The sequence below is a fragment of the Anser brachyrhynchus genome (genome assembly GCF_964034855.1).
Source record: "Anser brachyrhynchus genome assembly, chromosome: 17".
Lineage (NCBI taxonomy): Eukaryota > Metazoa > Chordata > Aves > Anseriformes > Anatidae > Anser > Anser brachyrhynchus.
Window position 1 is genome coordinate 4,220,826 of NC_137710.1, and position 19,506 is coordinate 4,240,331.

At 47.7% G+C, this 19,506-nt stretch overlaps 2 protein-coding genes and 1 long non-coding RNA gene across 3 annotated transcripts in view; 2 read left to right on the plus strand and 1 right to left on the minus strand.

Annotated features, from left to right (window-relative positions):
• Nucleotides 1-115: 115 nt before the first annotated feature.
• On the minus strand, nucleotides 116-6,197 carry BRI3BP (BRI3 binding protein). The gene is made up of 3 exons (XM_080560223.1): nucleotides 5,941-6,197; nucleotides 4,980-5,082; nucleotides 116-4,329 (listed from the first exon to the last, which is right to left on the minus strand). The coding sequence occupies exons 1-3, from the start codon at nucleotides 6,136-6,138 to the stop codon at nucleotides 3,911-3,913; spliced, it is 720 nt and encodes a 239-aa protein (XP_080416349.1). The 5' UTR covers nucleotides 6,139-6,197; the 3' UTR covers nucleotides 116-3,910.
• Nucleotides 6,198-11,670: 5,473 nt separating this feature from the next.
• The window catches only part of AACS (acetoacetyl-CoA synthetase), a 41,300-nt gene continuing 33,464 nt past the window's right edge, over nucleotides 11,671-19,506 (plus strand). The window contains exons 1-2 of the mRNA XM_080560181.1: nucleotides 11,671-11,944; nucleotides 15,347-15,450. Coding sequence (XP_080416307.1) covers nucleotides 11,827-11,944; nucleotides 15,347-15,450 — 222 coding nt within the window. The 5' untranslated portion in view covers nucleotides 11,671-11,826. The remainder of the gene's footprint in view (nucleotides 11,945-15,346; nucleotides 15,451-19,506) is intronic.
• Nucleotides 15,457-17,224, plus strand: LOC308179668. The gene is made up of 2 exons (XR_013940470.1): nucleotides 15,457-16,227; nucleotides 16,663-17,224. It is a non-coding gene; the product is annotated as an uncharacterized lncRNA (long non-coding RNA).

Here is a 19,506-nt window from a genome sequence, read left to right on the forward strand (position 1 = left end):
GAGGCCGGGGGGCGGGGCCGCGCCTCTCCTCCTGCGGACGCGGGTTCGAGACCGGCCCCCGCCGCGTCCAGCCCTTCCCCCCCCCACCCCCACCAGCAGCAAAGACGACCACAGATTAAAAAGGCAATAAGATTTTTTTTTAATGTGCTGTCATCACAGGTGGATGGAATTATCCAAAAGTTTAAAATACATGCGGATACGATAAAACCTTTTATTTTCCAACCCGGACAAAGAGAACTTACGGTCGTTTACGTCATTAGCTGCCAAATACAGATCAGTACGTGAGGCAAATCACACCTAAAAAACTTGTACACCACCAAAGAGCTAAGGTTTACACGGGTCTATTTTCCACATTCACTACGCAACGAGTCTTGAAAAGCAAACCACGATTTGAAGGACGCACTATTAAGTACAGCATTGAACTACACCAGGTTGTATACATGGTACTCTGACATCCAAAACCACTTGGAAAAGCGTTACACTCTGCGTACGACAGATCAGTTATCTATAGGTGAGGCGTCTACTCTCAAAGAAATTGCTAAATTGTTAGTTTAGCAAAGATGTTCATGTATTGAAAATACTACAGTAGTTTCAAACGTCAGGTCTCGAAGCATGGAGCTTAAAACACTTAAAGACCTTCCAGGAATTTCTGACACCAGACAGTTTGAAGCCCATCTTTCGCTGTTGTGTCACCCAGTGAGTAAGGTGACACTCCGAGCAGCTGCTGAAAACGGGAAGGTAAATAGGAAGCGTTTGAGGTGCCGAGCCTTCAGATCTGAGGGCAGGCGTCGCCGTTACGCGCGCCTCCCTGCCCTCAGACAGCACAGCCCGTGCTGCTCTAAGAGCTGCTCGCCAAGGGGACAGCACTGCAGGAGCACCAACGCTGCTGCCCACCTCCTGCAAAGCTGCCCAGGGGCTGGAGCCAAAGCCTGGGAGCTGCGGGTCTGGGCTTGATTCCCGTCCTCGCCACTGCCACGGGCAACACAGCCTTGGGCGCGTCTGGCAGAAACCACGCCTGGGCGTAATTACCCGCGTGCGATACCTGCGCTTCTCTGCATTAATACGAGCTGCTCACATCCATGGCAATGGCAAAGCAGTGCGACCACTGTCACTGGAACGAGTTCTAAAAAACAGAGCAAAAACTGGATGGATAAACTAGGTGACTCGTATGGGAAGTATCCGTAAAGGTATTTACAAAAGTAAGTTGAAAGAGATTAAATATAATACCACATTCATGTCCCAAAAGCATTTTCACTACAGTGCATGTTTAAAAATACAGAGCATTTTTTTAAAGTATACATATCGAAGACTAGATTGTGCTTTAAAAAAAATCATTACTTTTGAATTCGTCTAACGTGAAAACAGAGCGCTGGGAAAAATACTGATTAAAAATATCCAATTTTATATATACTGCTTTTCACATAACATTTTGCTATACATGGGATGCAAGTGAATACAAAAATATTTTTGTCAAGCAGCAGGGTGATCAAAATTAAGAGTATTAATATAGGGAGGGCTGATTTTTTACAAAACTAAGAAACGATTACAGACACAGGGAGAAACTATAACCCAAACTAATTTTTATATAGTATTTTTAAAGTAATCTTTATAATAGACAGCTCTTAATATATAAATGATTCAGTACTTTTAATTTCAACATTAAATATGGATTACATAAAATACAATCTATGCAAAACTAGCTCATGCACATCGTTCTGTTGAAGTCAATAGAGCCGCTTACATGAGCAAGGTTTGCAGACTTTGGTCCTCAGGCCTCAGATTTAGCAAAACACAAAGACTTGACCATCTTTGCTAATCAATTCCTAATTTCCAGGTTGGTGTTTTAGCTCCGTCCTCGGTGCACAACAGCAGGGAAAACAGAGTTCACAGGGAAGACTCTGTAATACTAACGGAAAACGAGCTGTAAAAATGCATATACTGTAAGTTCAACTTCCAGCTTCACAAAGCAGGCTGGTTGTTGCCATAGTACTTATCCGTTTATGGGAAAGACTAAGTTATAAAAAGCAGTTGCTTTGCAACTCTGTGCATTTCTTGGGTCAGAGTAATTTGCAGATGCAATAGAAAAAAATAAAACTGATTAGAACAATGTCAACTGCACGTGAACTTCAACCACGCTGAGCTGAAGTGACCACAGGTCGGCGTGAAGGCCATAAAAATGGATTTTAAAGTAATCATTCATGTAAACATCACATACAGACCAAAAGAGCTTAGGCAAGTAACACATATTTTAAGAAGAGTGCTAAACTTCAGCACGAAGAGAAAAATAAATTCACCCCACAGTTACATTCAGTTAAGCGCCACATCCAGCGGACTTGTGCCCAACGAGACAAGAAGCTGAAGACCCAAGCACCACGCCGTGCTCAGCCGCACGCAGGCAGTCCCGCCGCAGCGGGCACTCACCGGCGAGGCCGCGGCACGTGCATCATCTACTCGTATCTGTTCCCCCTGCTTTTTGGCCAGTCCCTAGCACGGACCAATTTTTGTTGCAGCTTTTCTTTACCTAATCGTTCCGGTATTAGGAAGTATGTTTTTCTTCAGCTGTGGTCCATTTTTACCTCTCCTGGTATTGGTACTGTGCTCATCACTAAGGAATTAGATGCTTCCCTCCCCTCCCACCCCCCGTTATAGCCTCGAATGCTATCGGTTACTACATTAAACCACTTACAAGACCTTCCTCCCTGAGGTTACCTTTGTTTCAGTACATTTCAGCAAACCTTACAAAGCCAGTGGTCGTCTACCAAGCTAGTTAATTATAAGGTTACAAATACATAAATCCTTCAAAATAAAACTGCTTCAAAGCTCCTACATCGCTTTGAAATGCCACTGCTTAATACACCCTTCTCGTAAGGGGATTCACTTCCCGAAACCCAATAGAGTGAGGACACAGACTTCAAGCAAAAAGCTCCTATAAAACTATCACAATTTTAGAAAAAAAAAATCCAGATCTTCCTGAAGAGAATTTATTGCCGCTTATTGGTCCTGAGAAAGCTTTAAGCAACAATACATTTGCAGGTGTTTTAACTGCTGCCTTTTTTGAGAAAGTACGTGGGTCCCGCTGTTAAAAATCATGTTTTATTCCATGCACTGATGCTTGGAATGTGCTTCATTATGAAGATCAAATATAAGTTATGATTTGTCACACTACATCTCTTCCTTTGTGTCAACTTATTAAACTCGATTCCTTCCAAACATCAAATTTAAGTTCCTGATAGGAAAAGCAATGAAATAAAGCCACATGTGCACTTCTCAATTCCTCATATGGGACTGGCATTTCAGGACTTCACATTTATGAAATCATCCTTCTCCCTTATCCCCAACCTCCTATTAAGAATCTATGGTGTGAATTTTTTGGCCTGCATACCAGAAAATTTGTTCATCCACTACTCTATGAAAGGCAACTTTGAGTCAATGAAATAAGCCAACTACAAAAGAAGAAAATTTGTGATTTAAAAAAAAAAACAAAAAACAAACGAGTGGACCCACAGCAGTTACTTCTCAATAGAAGTGTTTGGTAGCTTGAGATTTTTTTTTTCTTTTTAACTTCTTAATGTCAAATTTGCATATGTTGAGCTCAATTTCAATATTTGAAAGACTACTCAATTTGCTTTATAAAAAATTTACAAAAGATGTTTTTAAATGCTTGTAAAAGTAAGCGTTTATCTACTGATAAAATTCTAGTACTGGATAAAACTCTGAATATACAGCTTAATTTTTCTTCCTACAAGTATAATGGCTGAGTGTATAATCTAGATAAATTAGTCTTACACATGATGAAAAGTTATAACTTTGCACACTTTTTACCATGTGATGCTTTGTTGCTTTGTAACTTCCAATGAGACAGTGCTTAGGAATTTTCTAGAGCTGGTGTACAGTGGTCTGTAGGGTTGGTTCATTGGTCACTGCCTCTGTCCAGGTTTTCAATCACCCTGGAGAGACGTATATTCAGAAGTCTGATCTGACTGTCCAGGTGGTCCATCTTCTCCTCAAGGCTGCTGTTGCTGTTTCTTCTCCAGTAAAATCCCACGGGCCCCGTCATGAAGTAGACTGCTACAACAAAGCAGAGAGGCAGGACTGCGTGCTCTGGGTCACCTTCATACTTCTGCAGGATGTACACGCATGAGAGGGTGAAAAGGGCAACCCTCGCAATCCAGAAAAAGCGACCAAACAGCATGTGCAGGAGATAGAAGAAGAATCCAAGGAAGAGAGATAAAAACCAGTAGGCAAGTAAGATGGCACCAATCAGCAGAAGAGCACGGGTTGGGTTGTTGGCAATTGCTGCTGGGCTGAAATAATGAGTCAAGTTGGAGGCTGAAAAACAAAGGAAAATTTACAGAATATTAATGAGGGCACTCAAAAGCGAGAATGGAAAAAAGCAAGCACAGCTTCCAAAGTCACACGGTGGGGCCATGACTGTGTTTTTCTAAAATAAGGGGTAGAGCTAGTTCATCCATTTCTGGATGGATCGTCCTCAAAGCACTGGCCCAGCTCTAATGATGCGACTGAATTCCTTTGAAGTAGAGACACTGAAGATTCTTTAAGGACAAACAGCCGTCAGGCATAAGGTCCAAGTTCACATTAAAGATAAAGAGCCTGCTTTGTAAGATCTATATTCTAAAGGCTCTCAATTGCAGCTTTCCTTCTTCTAGCCCTTCTTCATTTTTTTTGTTTTTGCGTGCGGTTCCTAGCCAACGGAATCCTTTTAATGACGATAACAAGAAATCAGCCATGACCTGTAACGCGTTTTACAGACATCCTGTAGATACATACACCAAAATGGAGTGGTTGGTTTTACGTCTCTTGTTTGAGGTTACTAACAGCAAAGTCAAAGCCACGTAAAATAGATAGAGATAATACTGGTGAATGTTTTATACATCGCAATAAAACATAATTATTTTCTCACTCATGTAAGCAGTGATACATGTGATAATCTTTTAAGGGTTAACAAGCATCACACTTACCATCAATTCCAAGAACATCTAACAAATCAGTCCATATTCTCCAGAATGTGTCCATTAATATATCCACCCCATTCACAAACCTCTCTGTCAACCTTGAGAAAAACTGAGAAATAAAATTGAGAATTAAAAAAAAATAAATCCTCAATTCCTTAAACACACGTGCAACTTACTAGTCATTAGTAGAATTCATGAAATGGAAATTGCAGAATATTTTCAAGTCCCCAAGACAAAAGACATAACTGTTTTTTTTTTTTTTAAGTCTGCAGATCATAAACTTACCGGCTTAATTTAGGTATTTTGGCATGTAAGCCTATATGTTAATAGGATTTTGAACGGATTTTATTAGCTTTACTGTTGTGCTGAAGTTTAACGAAAACGCTTAGCACAAGGAATGGACAGGGGTGAAGGGAGTCAGAGTTTGGTCGAGCAGCTGGGAGATGCCCCGGTCATCACACCAAGGTGCCTCCAGTGGCTTCCTGGGTGCATCCAGCATCTCCAGCATCTCCTCCTCCTCCTCCTCCTCCTCTCCCCGGTCAGGGGGAGCTCAGGGGACGGATTCCCGTGCCTGCCCGCCCCCCTCACCCCCTGCAAGCCCCCGCGGGGGCTGCGCCGCTGCAAGCCGGCCGCATTCAGCCGGAGGGAGACCGCGGCCTCCCCTCCCCTCAGTCAGAGGCCTCTTCGGCCCCCCTGTTCCGCCGCCTGCCCCACGCCGAGCCTCCCCCTGCCCCTTCCCTTCCCGCAGCGAGGCTCCGGCCGCGGGGGGGGCTCGGGCAGGGGCCGAGGCCCAGCTCTGGGCTCCGAAGGGGGGGCGGCCTCCAGCGAGGCTCTGCCCCTGCAGCCTCCGGGCAAAGGGAGGCCGCGAAGGGAGGGAAGGGCGGCGAGAAGGGAGGCAGCGGAGGCGGGGGGGGGAGACGCGAGGAGGCTGCGCGGAGGTGTGGGGGGGAAGCGCCCGCCGCCTCACCTTCTGCAGGGCCCGCACGTTGTCCTCCCCGAAGAGGCCGCTGACTCCCTGGTAGAGGCCGCTGGCGGCGCGGCGGAGGCTGTTCTGCTTCTCGGAGCCCCGGCTGCGGGCTGCCCGGGCGCCGGGCCCCGCCGTGCCGCCCAGCAGCAGCAGCAGCAGCAGCAGCAGGGCGAGCAGCAGCAGCCTCCCCGCCGCCATGGCCGCCCGAGCCTCGCCGCGATCGTGGCGCCCTCCGCCGGCCTCCCCCAGAACCCCGCCGCCTCTTTCTTTTTTTTTTTTTGGGGGGGGGGGATGCGGGGAAGGGGGGGCGGTGCACTTTCGTGCACCGCCCCCCCTTCCCCGCACCCCCCCCCAAGGAAAAAAATCCCTTGAGCAATTAACCCCCTGAAATCCCCATCATAATCTTTTCATCCATCGCCTCTTGCAGCCTCCAAGCAGGGGAGGCCATCCCGCCCCGCCATCCCGCTCGCCCCAGCGCGTAATCACAATGCCCCATTCGCATCTGTTGGCTTCGAGAAGGGCCTGGCTCCGCTTCTGGAGGCGGATAAGGTCTGGCCTGGCCTCCTCCAGGAGCCCCGTGCTCCAGCGCCCTGCCCAGCTCGGTGCCGTCCCGTGCACCGGGTGCAGCGCCTCGATAGCCTCCCTGCAGCGTGAGGCCGTGCTGCTCCAGCTGCGGGCTCACAAGCGCCAAACGGAGGGGCAGGATCCCTTCCCATGACCCGCTGGCCATGCTCTTGCTAAAGCAGCCCAGAATGCTGTTGGCCTCGCTGCAAGGGCACGCTGCTCACTCATGATCAATTTCTTGGCCCCCTGATCCTCTCCTCCCCCAGATCCTATCTGTCTGGGCTCTCGGCACTTGTCACAATCCCCAGAGTACAGCCTTTCCAGCCTGGGTATCCCTCTCCAAGGATATTCCCAGGTGCAGTCCTCCAAAAACAAAGGGAATATTAGAGGTCTAATGCCAAAAAATGGCATCTGTCTTTTCAGTACTTCTAACTTTGGATCAGGGGTTTCTGAACGACTCTCATGTCCTTCACCCTTGAGGCACTTTGACTCAGACGTAATGCCGAAAGCCATCACACCTAATGGCGTGACTCCCTCTTCTGTCAGGTTTTATGTCGATCCTCCTTGAGTAACCAGACCAACAAAAGACCAGCTGGCGAGGATAGATTAGACAATGTTATCGGCTCCTTCTGGGAAGTGAAACCAGGACGTTAGCAGAGTGAAGTATCCCCTGGAGTTACAAAAGTATTTTGTTGGCTTCGTGACACATTTTGATTCATTGGTAATTGACAGGAGCCAGACTTAGACAAGACAGGAGCACAATGATGGCAATATATATATAAAAAAAAGATCTTTAGGGTTGAAATGTAGATTCTGCAGCGAGTGATGACGTGAGCTGGGGCAGAAAATGTTTGCTAAGTTGACTGACAGTAAATTCAAGGCATGGGGGAAACCTGACACAGGGCAGACCTCTGCTGCCCCCTGCCCCGTCCTGGGGAGTTGCCACAGAGTTAGGGTACACCCTGTGGCTCTTCCAGTCGCTGGGTTAACTCCGTGTATCTCTTTTTGATACTGCGCCCAGTGTCCTCGGTGCTTCAACCTCATAGCTGAGCCTAAGCGTGATTATCAAGCGGTTGTGAAGACATCCAGAATATAGATTTCTTGATTATTGCCTTTATCCTGCTTTTAGTCTGGCCAAAACACTTATTTTCACATTTAGTAGAATGGCCTGGACCTTTTAACATTTATTTATATTTGGCCCTGAAAGGGTTGGGCTCAGATCCAGGAAGGTACTTAGGCTCTTAATCGATTTCGGTAGGATATAGATCCTTTATATATTTATAAAGGGTGCTTTCATTCTCTTTTAAGATAGTCCCCAAATTGCCGATCTGTTAACACTCGTGTATATTCTGACATCTATCTCATACTCTTCCAAAATGAGTTGGTAACTAATGACAGGTATTTTTGAGGTTCTTTTGAGGTCTCTGGTTATCTGCCCTCAGTGTCATGCTCTGCCTTGACTCCCAGCACACGGTGTCCACTTCGGGGGTGTTTCTTGCATGTGAAGAACTTTGTGGTACAAAACCACGACTGTAATGTAATGTTTTCGGTGCCAGTTATAATTCTTCTATTTGCTTCCAGTTGGCATGGCCTTCTCTGGATCCCCTTGTGCTGTTTCTGGTCCAGCAGGTCTTGTTTCTGAGAATTTGGGACCTATTCCTATTTGTCTGCTTGAGTTTTGTCGTGGGTTCCCCCTGAAAACCACTTCTGCAAAGCTTTTGTTGTTTCTTTCCATCCAGTCTTCACAGAGGCTTGGAGGCCTATTTTAGTGGCTGCCTTTGGAAGCCTGTGCTCATGGTTGTCCTTCATAGGAGGTCAGGATAATTTTGGAGTCTTCCCCGGTATGTAATTGATTTCCTGACCTGTCTCAATGAGCCTGTTTCAGATAAATTCACCTCACCATATCCACAGCTCTTATGAAATTACGCAGTATTTCACCTTTCTCTTGTTTAAATAAATGAAATCATGTCTGCTCAAAGAATACATTGCATCATGACATGAAATATTGATCTAATTTTTCTTTAACCACATTGAACTTTTTATTAGGACAACTGTGAGGTTTCTAGAAAGATCCTCTCCTGAGGGTCTCACTACACAAAAGAATCATGAAAATACTTCCGTGTTTTCCTGATCGGGAGACCACGTAAATTGTCTTCTTAAGATACAGAGATTTGACAACATTCTGAAATGGTTTGGGAATAAATTGGGGTCTTTGAGATGTTTTGTCACCTCATAGAGTTTTCTCTTTTTAATAAATAAATTGTCATAGCCTTTAAGAAATCCAAGTGGTGTTGTGGTGGACCAGGCCTTAACCTCAATGACCCTTACTTTTCCATCTTTACTTCATCTCAAAGCCTCAATTTGCCATAACTGATCACAGTATGACCTCTTGTCTTCTTGGGCCTTTTTTATTAATGCTTTGCTCTTATCTCTATGAGTCTTTTCTTGCTATACTATGCTTCTTCTTATTTATTTATTTATTTGTTTGTTTATTTTATTATTATTCTGCCCTCTCTGCAAATACTTTTGATTTTGATTCAGGTTACTTGTACTTCTGACACCATTCAGAGGCTGCAGAGATCAAGGATGCCAAGTGAACCAAAAGTTTCTCATTCTTCTACAGACGTATTAACCAGCTGGTAGCTGTTCTGAATATGGGGTTTGTAAAACATTCTGACATTTTCAGATTTCCTAATGCGGGTGTGGGATCATCCCGAGAACACAGGATAGTTCGCCATGAGGTATTATTACAAAACTGCTAACACACAGTGATTTTATCACTTGCTTTAATTTCATAGATTGACTGCAGATTAGTTACCTTAGAGACCACAAATGAGGTAGTACCATCATCACCAGCACTGCTATTCATTCCTGAAATGTCTTTTGAAGGGTCCTTAGTCGTCTAGAGCAGAAAATGAGATTTAATTTATAACCTATTATTACTATTATTAGGTATAAAGAGAGGATTAAAAAGATTTGAAAATGGTGAATTCCAGTTAACCTTATTCAGGCTACTTCCCCCTAGCTACTCTAATCTAGTCTACAAGCTATTTTTAGTAAGTCACTGCATTCCTCCTAATGCCCATCTTCTTGTAAAAGGCTTGTTTCATTTTCCTTCCCTTTTCTTCCCATTTTTCTAAAGTCACTTCTGAAAGAAGAAAGAACAAGTTGGATAAGGAAAAAGGACTGGTGGCTAGGAGCACAGGCACAAAAGATTGTACATGTAGAGCAGTAAAACTGCTGTTCATGAAGGAGGAGGGCTGCTGAGCTTTGCTAAAAACACAAATTTTATGACAAAGTTCCCAGTGTGCCTATTTCTCCTTGACCAGTAATTGGGTCAGTCTGTTTTAAACTCCATCTTTTCCATTTCAGGAAGGGGAATTTTGGGATCCCTTCTCAAGTGATTTAGCTCCACATTCTCTTTTTAGTTGCACAGCTTGCTACGGGTGGGGAAAGCTGCTGTTTCGCTGCCGCTTTTTGAGCTTAAAACGGGTAAAATGGGCAACCCTAGCTGCATGCCAGGCTCCTCTCAGCGCTGAGGGGAACCACGCAGGGACCCCCCGCCCAGCAGAGGCTGAGAGCTCCCCTCCGATTGGGCGCACCTCCCCCTGATCCGGCACCTCATTGGTCGCCCGAGAAGAGGGCTTGTCAAACGCCTGCGCCGATTGGCTCCTCCTGGTGTCAGCTCTTCCGCGCCCAGCCTAGCCGTGAGGAGAGCGGGCTCTGGGCTGATGTGGGGCCAGGCGCGCGGCAGCCAATCACCGCCGGCGGCGTCGCGACCGCCGAGCGCCGCGCGGGATCCGTCCGCAGCGCGGAGCCGCCGGAGGGGCGAGGGGCGGCGGCCGGCGGGAGGGGGCGGCGGGGGGCGGCCGGTTGGCGGCCTGCGCTCCCTGCGCTCCCTGTCAGCGCCTCTGCCTCGGCCGTGAGGAGTTGGCCGGGTGTTCGGGGCAGGTGTGACTCCCGGAGAGCCCCGGGGGGCACGGGGGCAAAAACCCTGAGGGGCGGTGAGGATCCCTGAGGGGAGCTGAGGGGCCATGAGGGGTGCTGAGGGGCTCTGAGGGCGCGTTTGGCGGCCCTGGGCTTCTGGCAGGAGGCTGCAGCAGGAGGTGCCCCCACAGCCACAGGGCTGTTCCAGGCCCCATGTCAGTTGGCGCTCCTGTGCCGCCACAGATGCCTCTGCAACTACAAGGGCAAAAACTCGAAGTTACATTTTTTCTGCAGGCACATGCAGGGATGGAGCGGGCTGTTTTCTGCACCTCGGGTCTTGGCCCTCCAGGTCCAGGTGAAACAGGGACGTATCCAGGGCCTGGGCACCGGGACATGCAGCCCAAGGAGCTCATGCTGCTGGGGGCCTCGCTGAGCGCCGCTGCCAGGGCCGAGGGGCACAGCCGTAGGCACCGTGTCCTGATCCCACCCGCAGCCTCTCCAGGCCCCGAAGGGAGTTGTTAAAAAATGTGCTGCATGGAAGCTTCTTTTGGAGGAAAGTAAAGATTGGGAAGAGCGGTCAAATTAAGTTGCTATGGCTTTCAAATTTAATACATTTAACTTCAAATTTAATAAAGTAGTAGCACAAAAATCTAAGTGACGTTTACAGCAAGTGCAGTTCCATCTACTATATATATTGTACTTTTGCATTTACAGTGGCTGCCCATACTGCCCATACTACATACTACAGCGGCTGCCCATACTAGATTTACATTGGCCGCCACCAATGTCATATTTTCCAAGGCTTCTAAGAATCCCGAAGGAAATCGTGACCTTGAAAGCCGGTCACATAAGGAACATGTGTGTGCTCCGTGATTTCCACGCCAGGTGTTGCGCTGCCCCGCTACTTGGCCGAAGCGGGCTGTTTCGACACGCGGCCGCCAAGAGGAGCAGGGCCCGGGGTCTGACAGGAACCCGGCTCCAGCGCCAGGTGCTGCGGGAGGGAGCGTTGTGAAACCCCAGGGCAACGGAGGCTGTGGAGAAACGCGCTTCTTGCTTCACTGTTGGGTCAAAGACCCTTGTCGGGAAGGATTTCTCCAACTCCCTGTGGAAAAATGATAATAAGGAGAATTAAAAAGCGGCGGGGGCCGCGCCCCTGACCGGCGGGAGCCGCCCGCCCTTCGCCTCCCCTCAGCGGGCGGGGCGCTGCCCGCACTCCTTTCTCTCGGCGGAAGGTTACGGGGAAGGGCGGTGCTGCGGCCCCTTAAGGCCGCGGCGGGGGCCGGGGCCGCGCAGTGCGGCCGGGGCCGGCGTTGGGTGCGGGTGAGCGCGCGCGGCCCCGCGGGAGGCGGCCTCGGTTGCTCGGCTGCCTTTCTGGGCTCGTTCTCCGCCGCCGCCATGTCGTGGGAGGCCGAGATCATGGAGTCGCAGGTGATGTGGGAGCCCGACACCAAGCGCAACACGCACATGGACCGGTTCCGCGCCGCCGTGGCCAGCAGCTGCGGGCTCCGCCTGGGTGAGCGGTGGGCGGGCGGCTGGGTGGGCGGCCCCCGGCCGGGATCCGCTTCCCCGGGACCCCCCCCCGGGTCGGAGGGGGCGCCCCCAGGGCGGCCGGGGGCCGAGCGGTCCAGGCTGCGGGCGCGATGCTCTGCGGTGCCCCGCGCCGAGGCCTCGGGCGCCGCATCCCGGAGGTGGGAGCCGGTAAGGAAGGCAAACAGCCTTATCTGCTGCCCTGCTGCTGGCCGGCGGCCCGGCGGGGGCTGTCAGCACCGGCGGTGTGAGCTGCCCTGCTCGGGGAGGGCCTCGTGGGGTTCCCCCCGAGCGCGGCCGTGCGGGGCGAGAGAGGGTTTGGGGGCTGCGGTCACCGGGAGCCTTCACGCGGAGCTCTGGGAGCTGAAATGTGGGAGCTCACCGCTGGTTTTTTGGGGGGGGGTGTCTTGGTTTGACACCCCTGAGCATCCTGGGGAGCAGAGTGTGGTGAGGTGATGGGAGTGGAGGTTTCCTTCCGTGCGTCTGCCTGAGCTCTTCAACTTCAAGCTGTGCTTCGTGCTCGTCCAGAAATAACTGTACGCCTGTGGACAGGCGTGCGGTCCTCTGGCTTAAGTTAGTAATCTGACAGCTTTGAGTTTAGCTCTGCTTTGAGCAGGGGGTTAGTCCTGCAGGGGGGTCTCCCAACCCGAATTGCTTGGTGTTCTTCAGTGATCACTGGCTGGAAGCTGCGTATCAGGAGGTGCAGGTTATGTGGGCACACAGCAAAGCATGATAACGTTGGGGTCGAGCCCTCTGGTTCTCACCAGTTTGCTTTATGCTGCCTGTTCTACCTGAGCGCTTGTGCACTGAGCTGCTCGGGGAGCCCTCAGGTAATCCTCCCTCTGCTGGAGGAAGAGCACGGAGGGAGCAGTTCTGGCAAGTGGCCTGACTCTTTGTCTGTCCGGTATTAATGTCCGTGACATAAGCAGAGACGTTCTGGAGTAGTGGCAGCGTGTCTGGTGCTGCAGCAGCTTATGTCTGAAAAGCCATTTCTTGAGTAGCAGTGTCACAGCTGATGATGATCAAATGCAGTTTCAGATGGGCTGCGCGCACTTAGAGCTGAAACAACTAGAATTCTTTCCTTCACTCCATTTTGATGTGGCTATCAATTCAAAATGGATTCCTGTGCATATAGGGACCTTTGTCAACTTGCGTTAGATCTGAGCCGATGTTTGCTGGTCTGTGTGCTGTTCAGCAGCTAAGAATGGGTTCTTTATGTAACACCAAGATGTGGACTTAAGAGAGCTAAGGGCAATATAGCCCTTTCAACAGCATGGCTTTGTCCAAGCCTGAAAATGTAGCAATGAGATGCAATGTTTAATTACTGAATAACAGGTCTGTGCCCTAAAGGACTTGGATGCTGAAGCTCACTTGGGGACAAAATGTATAGATGAGATAGAACAAGCTGTTCGTGTAAGAAACCACATCAGAGGTGGCTGTAGCTTGTAGCACTTATGGTTTTGGAGCATGCTTTATAATTTCCTTTTGAAGGAGGAGATGAGAGGTTAGTTTCCTTTGGCAAAGTTTGTCCCCACACCAGCTCATGTGCAGTGTATAGAATAATGAAGAGTAACTTGGGTGGTGTGTTTGGGGGAAAAAAAAAAACAGGATGTAAGGAGGCTGAGATGGAGGCAATATGTAGGTAAAAATTGAGTTCTGGAGGAGTCTTTGCTTCCATGTCAAGTTTGAACTCCTGCGATGTCAGTTTCTGGGGAGAAATCTGACATTGATGGAAAAGATTGAGTGGAGTAAGGTTTGAAGGGACAGATGGGGTAGGGGAACAGCAGTAGTGACTGAGTGTCAGTAATGGCGCAGGGATGGCCTGAATATTTTAAAAAAAGCAGGAAGTGTACTTGTGGGAAGGAGACAAAGATGACTTCTGAAGCAATCAGGTGGATAACAGGATGACAAGCCCAAGATAATTGGAGAAAATGACTTCAGCTGGTTTAGCTGAAAGCATCAAATCAAACAGTTGGCAGAGCAGGAAAACTGTTACTACTGCTACTACTGTCACTGGTGGCAGATACTCGTAGCTAATTTGGCAGTTGGCACAACTTCAGGCAGCATGGACATGACATTTGCAAGCCATTAAAGATGGTAATGAGGAATCTGCCTTAGTTATTTATACCTTTCAGCACCTGCAGTGCTTTCCAGACAGAATTTCAGTGTTTTGGATACTGATTCTGAATTCCGGCTTGAACTGTGATTTTTTTTTGGGGGGGGGGGGATGCATTCGTCAGGTTACTTCATCTGTCTGTCGTGTAAAACTTAACCTGCTTGTTGCCCTGCTTTTAATGCCACCTTATGGTTGTAACACGTAGCTAGTAAACATCTTGTTTTGTCTCACATGAGATACGTTACTTTAGTATGAAAGGGTAAAATTAGATCTGTCAGACCCCTTATTTATTGAGGAATAATGCTTTCTTGCTTCGTAATAGTGCCGTTAGTGTATCTGATCTGACACCACACCATCTGAGGTCTTCTTCCTGGAGGAGAACCGTGCAGCCAACGTTGCTTGCTGGGGAGACCGTTTTCTCCTGCTGTATGGAGCCACCACATTGATGCCAGGACAGGGAACAGAGGTGTCAGTGAGCAGGACTCTGTCCTGCTGCCCAGATCTACACCCTCACCGAGGGTGGTAGATGCAGCGCTGAGCCCTTGGGAAAGGTCCCCACCTCTTTGGTGCAAGCGGCTTGTGAAGCAGTCGGGTGAAATGGGACCATCTGTTCAAGTGTCCAGGCAGGCTTCCTGTTGATGCTGTAGTCGCTTGCCTTGAGCACTGCGTTGGGATCTGCAGCAAGGATCTGGTAGCGAGGGGGCTGCAGGGGTGCCCCTGAGCGGAGCCCAGCAGCTGCCCCAGGCCAGGCACGGGCTCCAAAGGGACCCAACACTGGGCAGAGCCAAACTGGGAGCAGTGCTGGGGAGAGCACGGGGAGGGGAGCAGCCCCTGTTCCCTGCTCCCCTGAGCTGCTTGGGGGGAGGAGGTAGAAGAAGGTGGATGAGGGGAAGGTGGTTTTAGTTGGTTTTCTTCTAGCTTCTCATTGCTCTTGTCTGTTATCGGCAATATATCACATTAATTTCCCTATGTTGAATCTGTTTTGCCTGTGACGGTAACTGGTAGTGATCTCCCTGTTCTCATCTTGACCCTTGAGCCCTTTTCCACTGTATTTTTTCCTTTTGCTCTTTTGAGGAGGGGGAGTGAGAAGGCGGTTGTAGTGGAGTTCAGCTGCCTAGCAGAGTGAAGCTACCACAAAGGGAAGTGACTAACCCCATCTTACCTTACTAATTTCTAGCCACAATTTTTCTCGGTCCAGGGCATCTCTAACTGTGGTTTGTCTATGTTCCCGCAATTCTCTGCGTAATGCTAACAGATATCTATTACTTTTAGCCAACTACAATGACTTATACCAATGGTCGGTGGAATCCTTCTCAGACTTCTGGGCGGAATTCTGGAAGTACAGTAACATCGTGTGTTCTCGCCTGTACGATGAGGTGAGTTGCTGTTACCTTAACTCGTCAAGTATAACACAAAGGGGTGATAGCTGGTCTGACAGTTAATCTTCTGAGCTGTTGCTGGAACCTACCAAATGAACACTTTGGCCGGTGATATGAAGAATCCATCGAGTGTGTAGCCCTGAACTTCCTTGTGTAGTAGATTGTCTTGCTGCTGATAAATTTCCCTACAGTGAAATCCTGACGTTTTATTGTCCCACGCAATTTTACTGTAGTTTCCTTGTTCATGTGCCTTCAAATACCATGGAAGTCCTGGCTGATTGAGGAGTCTACCACTATACTGCCTTCTGCTTTAGGATTATGCTGATAGCATATCATGAAATGCTGGCGTGCACCCAAGCTCGCGCATATGTTCCCTGAGTCAGCCTACCTGGTAACACACCTGTACCCCACCAGTTTTGCGAAACTGGTTCTGCAGTCAGATGTTGGCTTGAAATATCTCTGAGGGAATGGTAGTGGTTGAACACAGTCGCAGATGGAATACCAGACCTTGCCACAGTGTTGCTGTGAGACAAAAGTGACTTCCTCCTGCAAGTGGAAGATGAAGCTGGAATCCTTGTACAGTCCTGGCATAGAATATCAACAGCCTGCAGTCCTTCATCTGAAGAATGCAAGGATTTACTCATCACTTCAAAAGCTTGATGCAGAAGAACCTCCCTGGACTTGGTAGAGAAGGGACTGGACTTGGTTCTTAAACCCTGGAGGCGATCTGTTCCGAAAACACGTGGAGCGCTAGCAGTTCTGCAGAGGAAACTGGTAAGATTCTTTGCCTCTTCCTGTCATGCAAGCTTTTGTCCTGCATGATGTGATAGACCAGGCGGTTCTTCCCAGAACTGCATGCTCAGGTGTCTTCATGTGATCTGGTCCTTAGAGTGAATTTGGCAAGAACGTAAAAACTAGCCTTTCTAAAAACTAGTGCTTTTTGAAGTGTAGCCTGAAGATGGTAAACACTCTCCTAGTCCTTTTAGTGACTTTTCTGTAAAGAGTAGTTCATCTCAACTGCAGCCTGGCTGGAATTTGCTTGCTTGCCCCATCTTCCTTCACTCCATATTCTGTGCTGTTAGCAAGGCTATTTTTTTTCCAGATTTGGCCATGACTGTAAATTATCCTGAGCAAGCAGTTCAGAGGAACTATTTTTCTGCCTTTGTACTGAGCAAACCGAACAGTAATGCTTATTCACTTGCCTTACAGGATTGGCATTTCTGGAAGTCTGGCCCTCCAGACACCACCAGTGGCTGACAAACTGGAAGGGAAGGTGGAACGGGTGGTGGTAGCTGAAAAGTGAATGTTTCCTGAGGATGAGAAGCAAGAAGACGGATGCCTAGTAACGTTTTAACTAGATTCCTTGTGGGATAAGCACGCGGTGGCATCGGAGCTCGCAAGAAGGGCCTTGCTGTGGTGTGGAATCTTAAAACAGGGAGAGGCGAAGTCGTCATAGACTGGTGCTGCAGACAAATGCACTTGGCTCAGCGTACATGGAACTTGGTGAATGTCTCTGCCTTTCCTTCAGCGTGAGCATAGAAGACTCTGCTTCGAGGCTCAAAGCTAGAGGCAGACCTTGAAGTGACTTGCTGTTAATCCTGACTATTGATCCGTTTCTGGTGGATATCAGGAGATGCTGGTCACAGTAACTGAGCTGTCCTGTGGTAGCAAAAAGCTGAGAAGCGTAATTGGTTGTACTGCTTGATCCCTGCTGCTCAGTGGAAGTTAGCATTTTGCTTTGAGGAGAATAAAGGTTTTTTATGAACCAAAATTGAGTCTTTTCTTCGTAGCAGGTGAAACATTCTCTACTTTCACAAGTCATTCTTGGAATAACAATAAAACTTTGTATATGTAATACAGACAGCCAGTGTTTTATTTAAACTTGGTGAAGGTGTTAATATCCACATCACCTTTGAAAACAAAGGTACTTGTACCAAACAAAGCCATCGTGGCATGACAGCACTGGCATTTTGTCAAGTTGCAAGTAGCTGTTGATTTTAAGTGAGAAAGTCTAAACTTGCATGTTTTTCTCCCTGCGAGAAGCACCTGTCAGCTGTCATTCCTGTGGAGGGGCTGTGGTGAGCATTCTAATCATATCTGCTCTGAGGCTTTCATGAGCTATGCTGTTTTGCTCTTCAGGTCATACAGAGCATGGCACATACCACAGTACAAGGCAAGGATTGTTTTTTGTGGTAATGTTCAACTTTATTCTCAGAGGTGTAGCCGATGTTTAGGGTAAACATAATCTATGGCATGATCATGTATGGTAATCGCCCAACAAGCAAACCACTTCTCGGGGGGAGAATGCAGTAGAGATGTTGGCAGAGGATATTGCTAATACACTATTTACTCTTGACTGCAGAGGTCAGGGAAGTACTCCCTGAATAGCTGCTGTGAAGAGCAGTTGTGGAGCAGCACCTGGTGTCAGGTATCAGCTGTGTTCCTGTGCCACGTTTGCCTAACCACATAAATTGGCCCCGTATGCCTCGGTGCTGCTGTGAGTAGGAGTAAAACCTTACTCATTAAATGCAGACAGTAGCTGGCAATACTGCAGAGTGCAATCCTTCCCTTTCCACAGACTCACTGAGCATTTATGCTGGGGCTGTATGAAGTCTGAATGAAAGGCTTGTTGCAGAGCTTTGGGGGTTTTATAGCCTTGCTAGAACTAGGAATGATCTTCTGCAGAGGAGACAGTTCCTGTTGCTTGCTATTAACCCCTCTCTAAGGGAGCCATCAGGTTGTTCATGTAACAGAGTGCCACTACAACAGAGACTGGGTTTAACTAGGATTTGTAGGTATTATTTCAGTAGAAAATATCAGAGCAAGTCTAGCACCCTGTGCTGGTGGAGCTCTTAGAAGGGCCGTTGAGCTTCAGGAAGACTAACGTTGTGTTAGACCTCTTCCTGGAAACTTTGCTTGAAGTAAGGCAGTCGGTACTGAGTCAGTTTTAAGAGTGCCTTGTAACTATTACAGTAATACATGGTGGTATGTAAAAATATTTCTGTACTGGGAGTTGATAAATTTTAGATATCAGAACTCAGCTCTAGCTAATTGCTACAAGCAAAGAAATCCCCTTAGGCTTCCCTTCTTAGAAAAATCAGTTGAAATGATTTAGTAGTGTATTTCCATGTGAGTTTTAACTTTGAAAAAACGACTTTAAGCTGGCCTCCAATAATACATATATCACATACTTCAATGCACAATTATTTTTTTTTGGGGGGGGGGGTTGATGGTAGAATGGGAAGTACTGAGTTTTATCTGGCTTTCAGAATAACCTTCTGTAATGCCTGTGCAGTTTGTGTGATACAACCTGGGGGCATGAATAGAAGCTTTCAAATGTACAATTTATAAAATTTTGCAATGTAAAGATCATAAAATGCATGCAGACACGGCTGGGCAGTATAATTTCTAAATAGTGGGACACTTGGGAAGGGGTTTAAAGACCTTTGTTGATAATGCTTAACCTATCACTGTTACTACAGGTATATTCTTAACTGTGACTTAATGGATAATTTAAAATTTGAGACTTAATTATTTCAAGATGGGGGAGTTGTTTCACTTGAATATAGTTTGGGGCCTTCTGTTTATCACGTTTTTCACGTGCCTTTTTCCTAAATGGGAAATTATTTAACATGGGGTTACTGGGTTGCGGGACTTCTTAGAAAATGGCAAATGAGGGATGGTAGAAATGTGTACTCTATTTGTAATACAACTCTTGTTGGTTGTAGAGGCTAGTAGAGCTGCTGTGCTCTGAATGAAGCTGTGGAGTACCAAAATACTTATCGCAACTTCATCTTAAAAAAAAAATATATATATATGGAGAATGAGAATAAAAAGCTCTAACTTCTTCAGCTATATTTGACTATACAATCCACGTATGTAGATTTGGATCATTTACCACTGCCCGTGTTCCTAATGTTGGGCTCTGTACCAAGCAACTCGTGCTGGGAGAGACAGGGAACTCAATATTCTTATGCTTTGGCTTTCGTAAGAGGGAGGCTGCAGCGTGCTGTAGCTCGGTCCCTGCTCTGGATGTCCCCGCACAGGACCCCA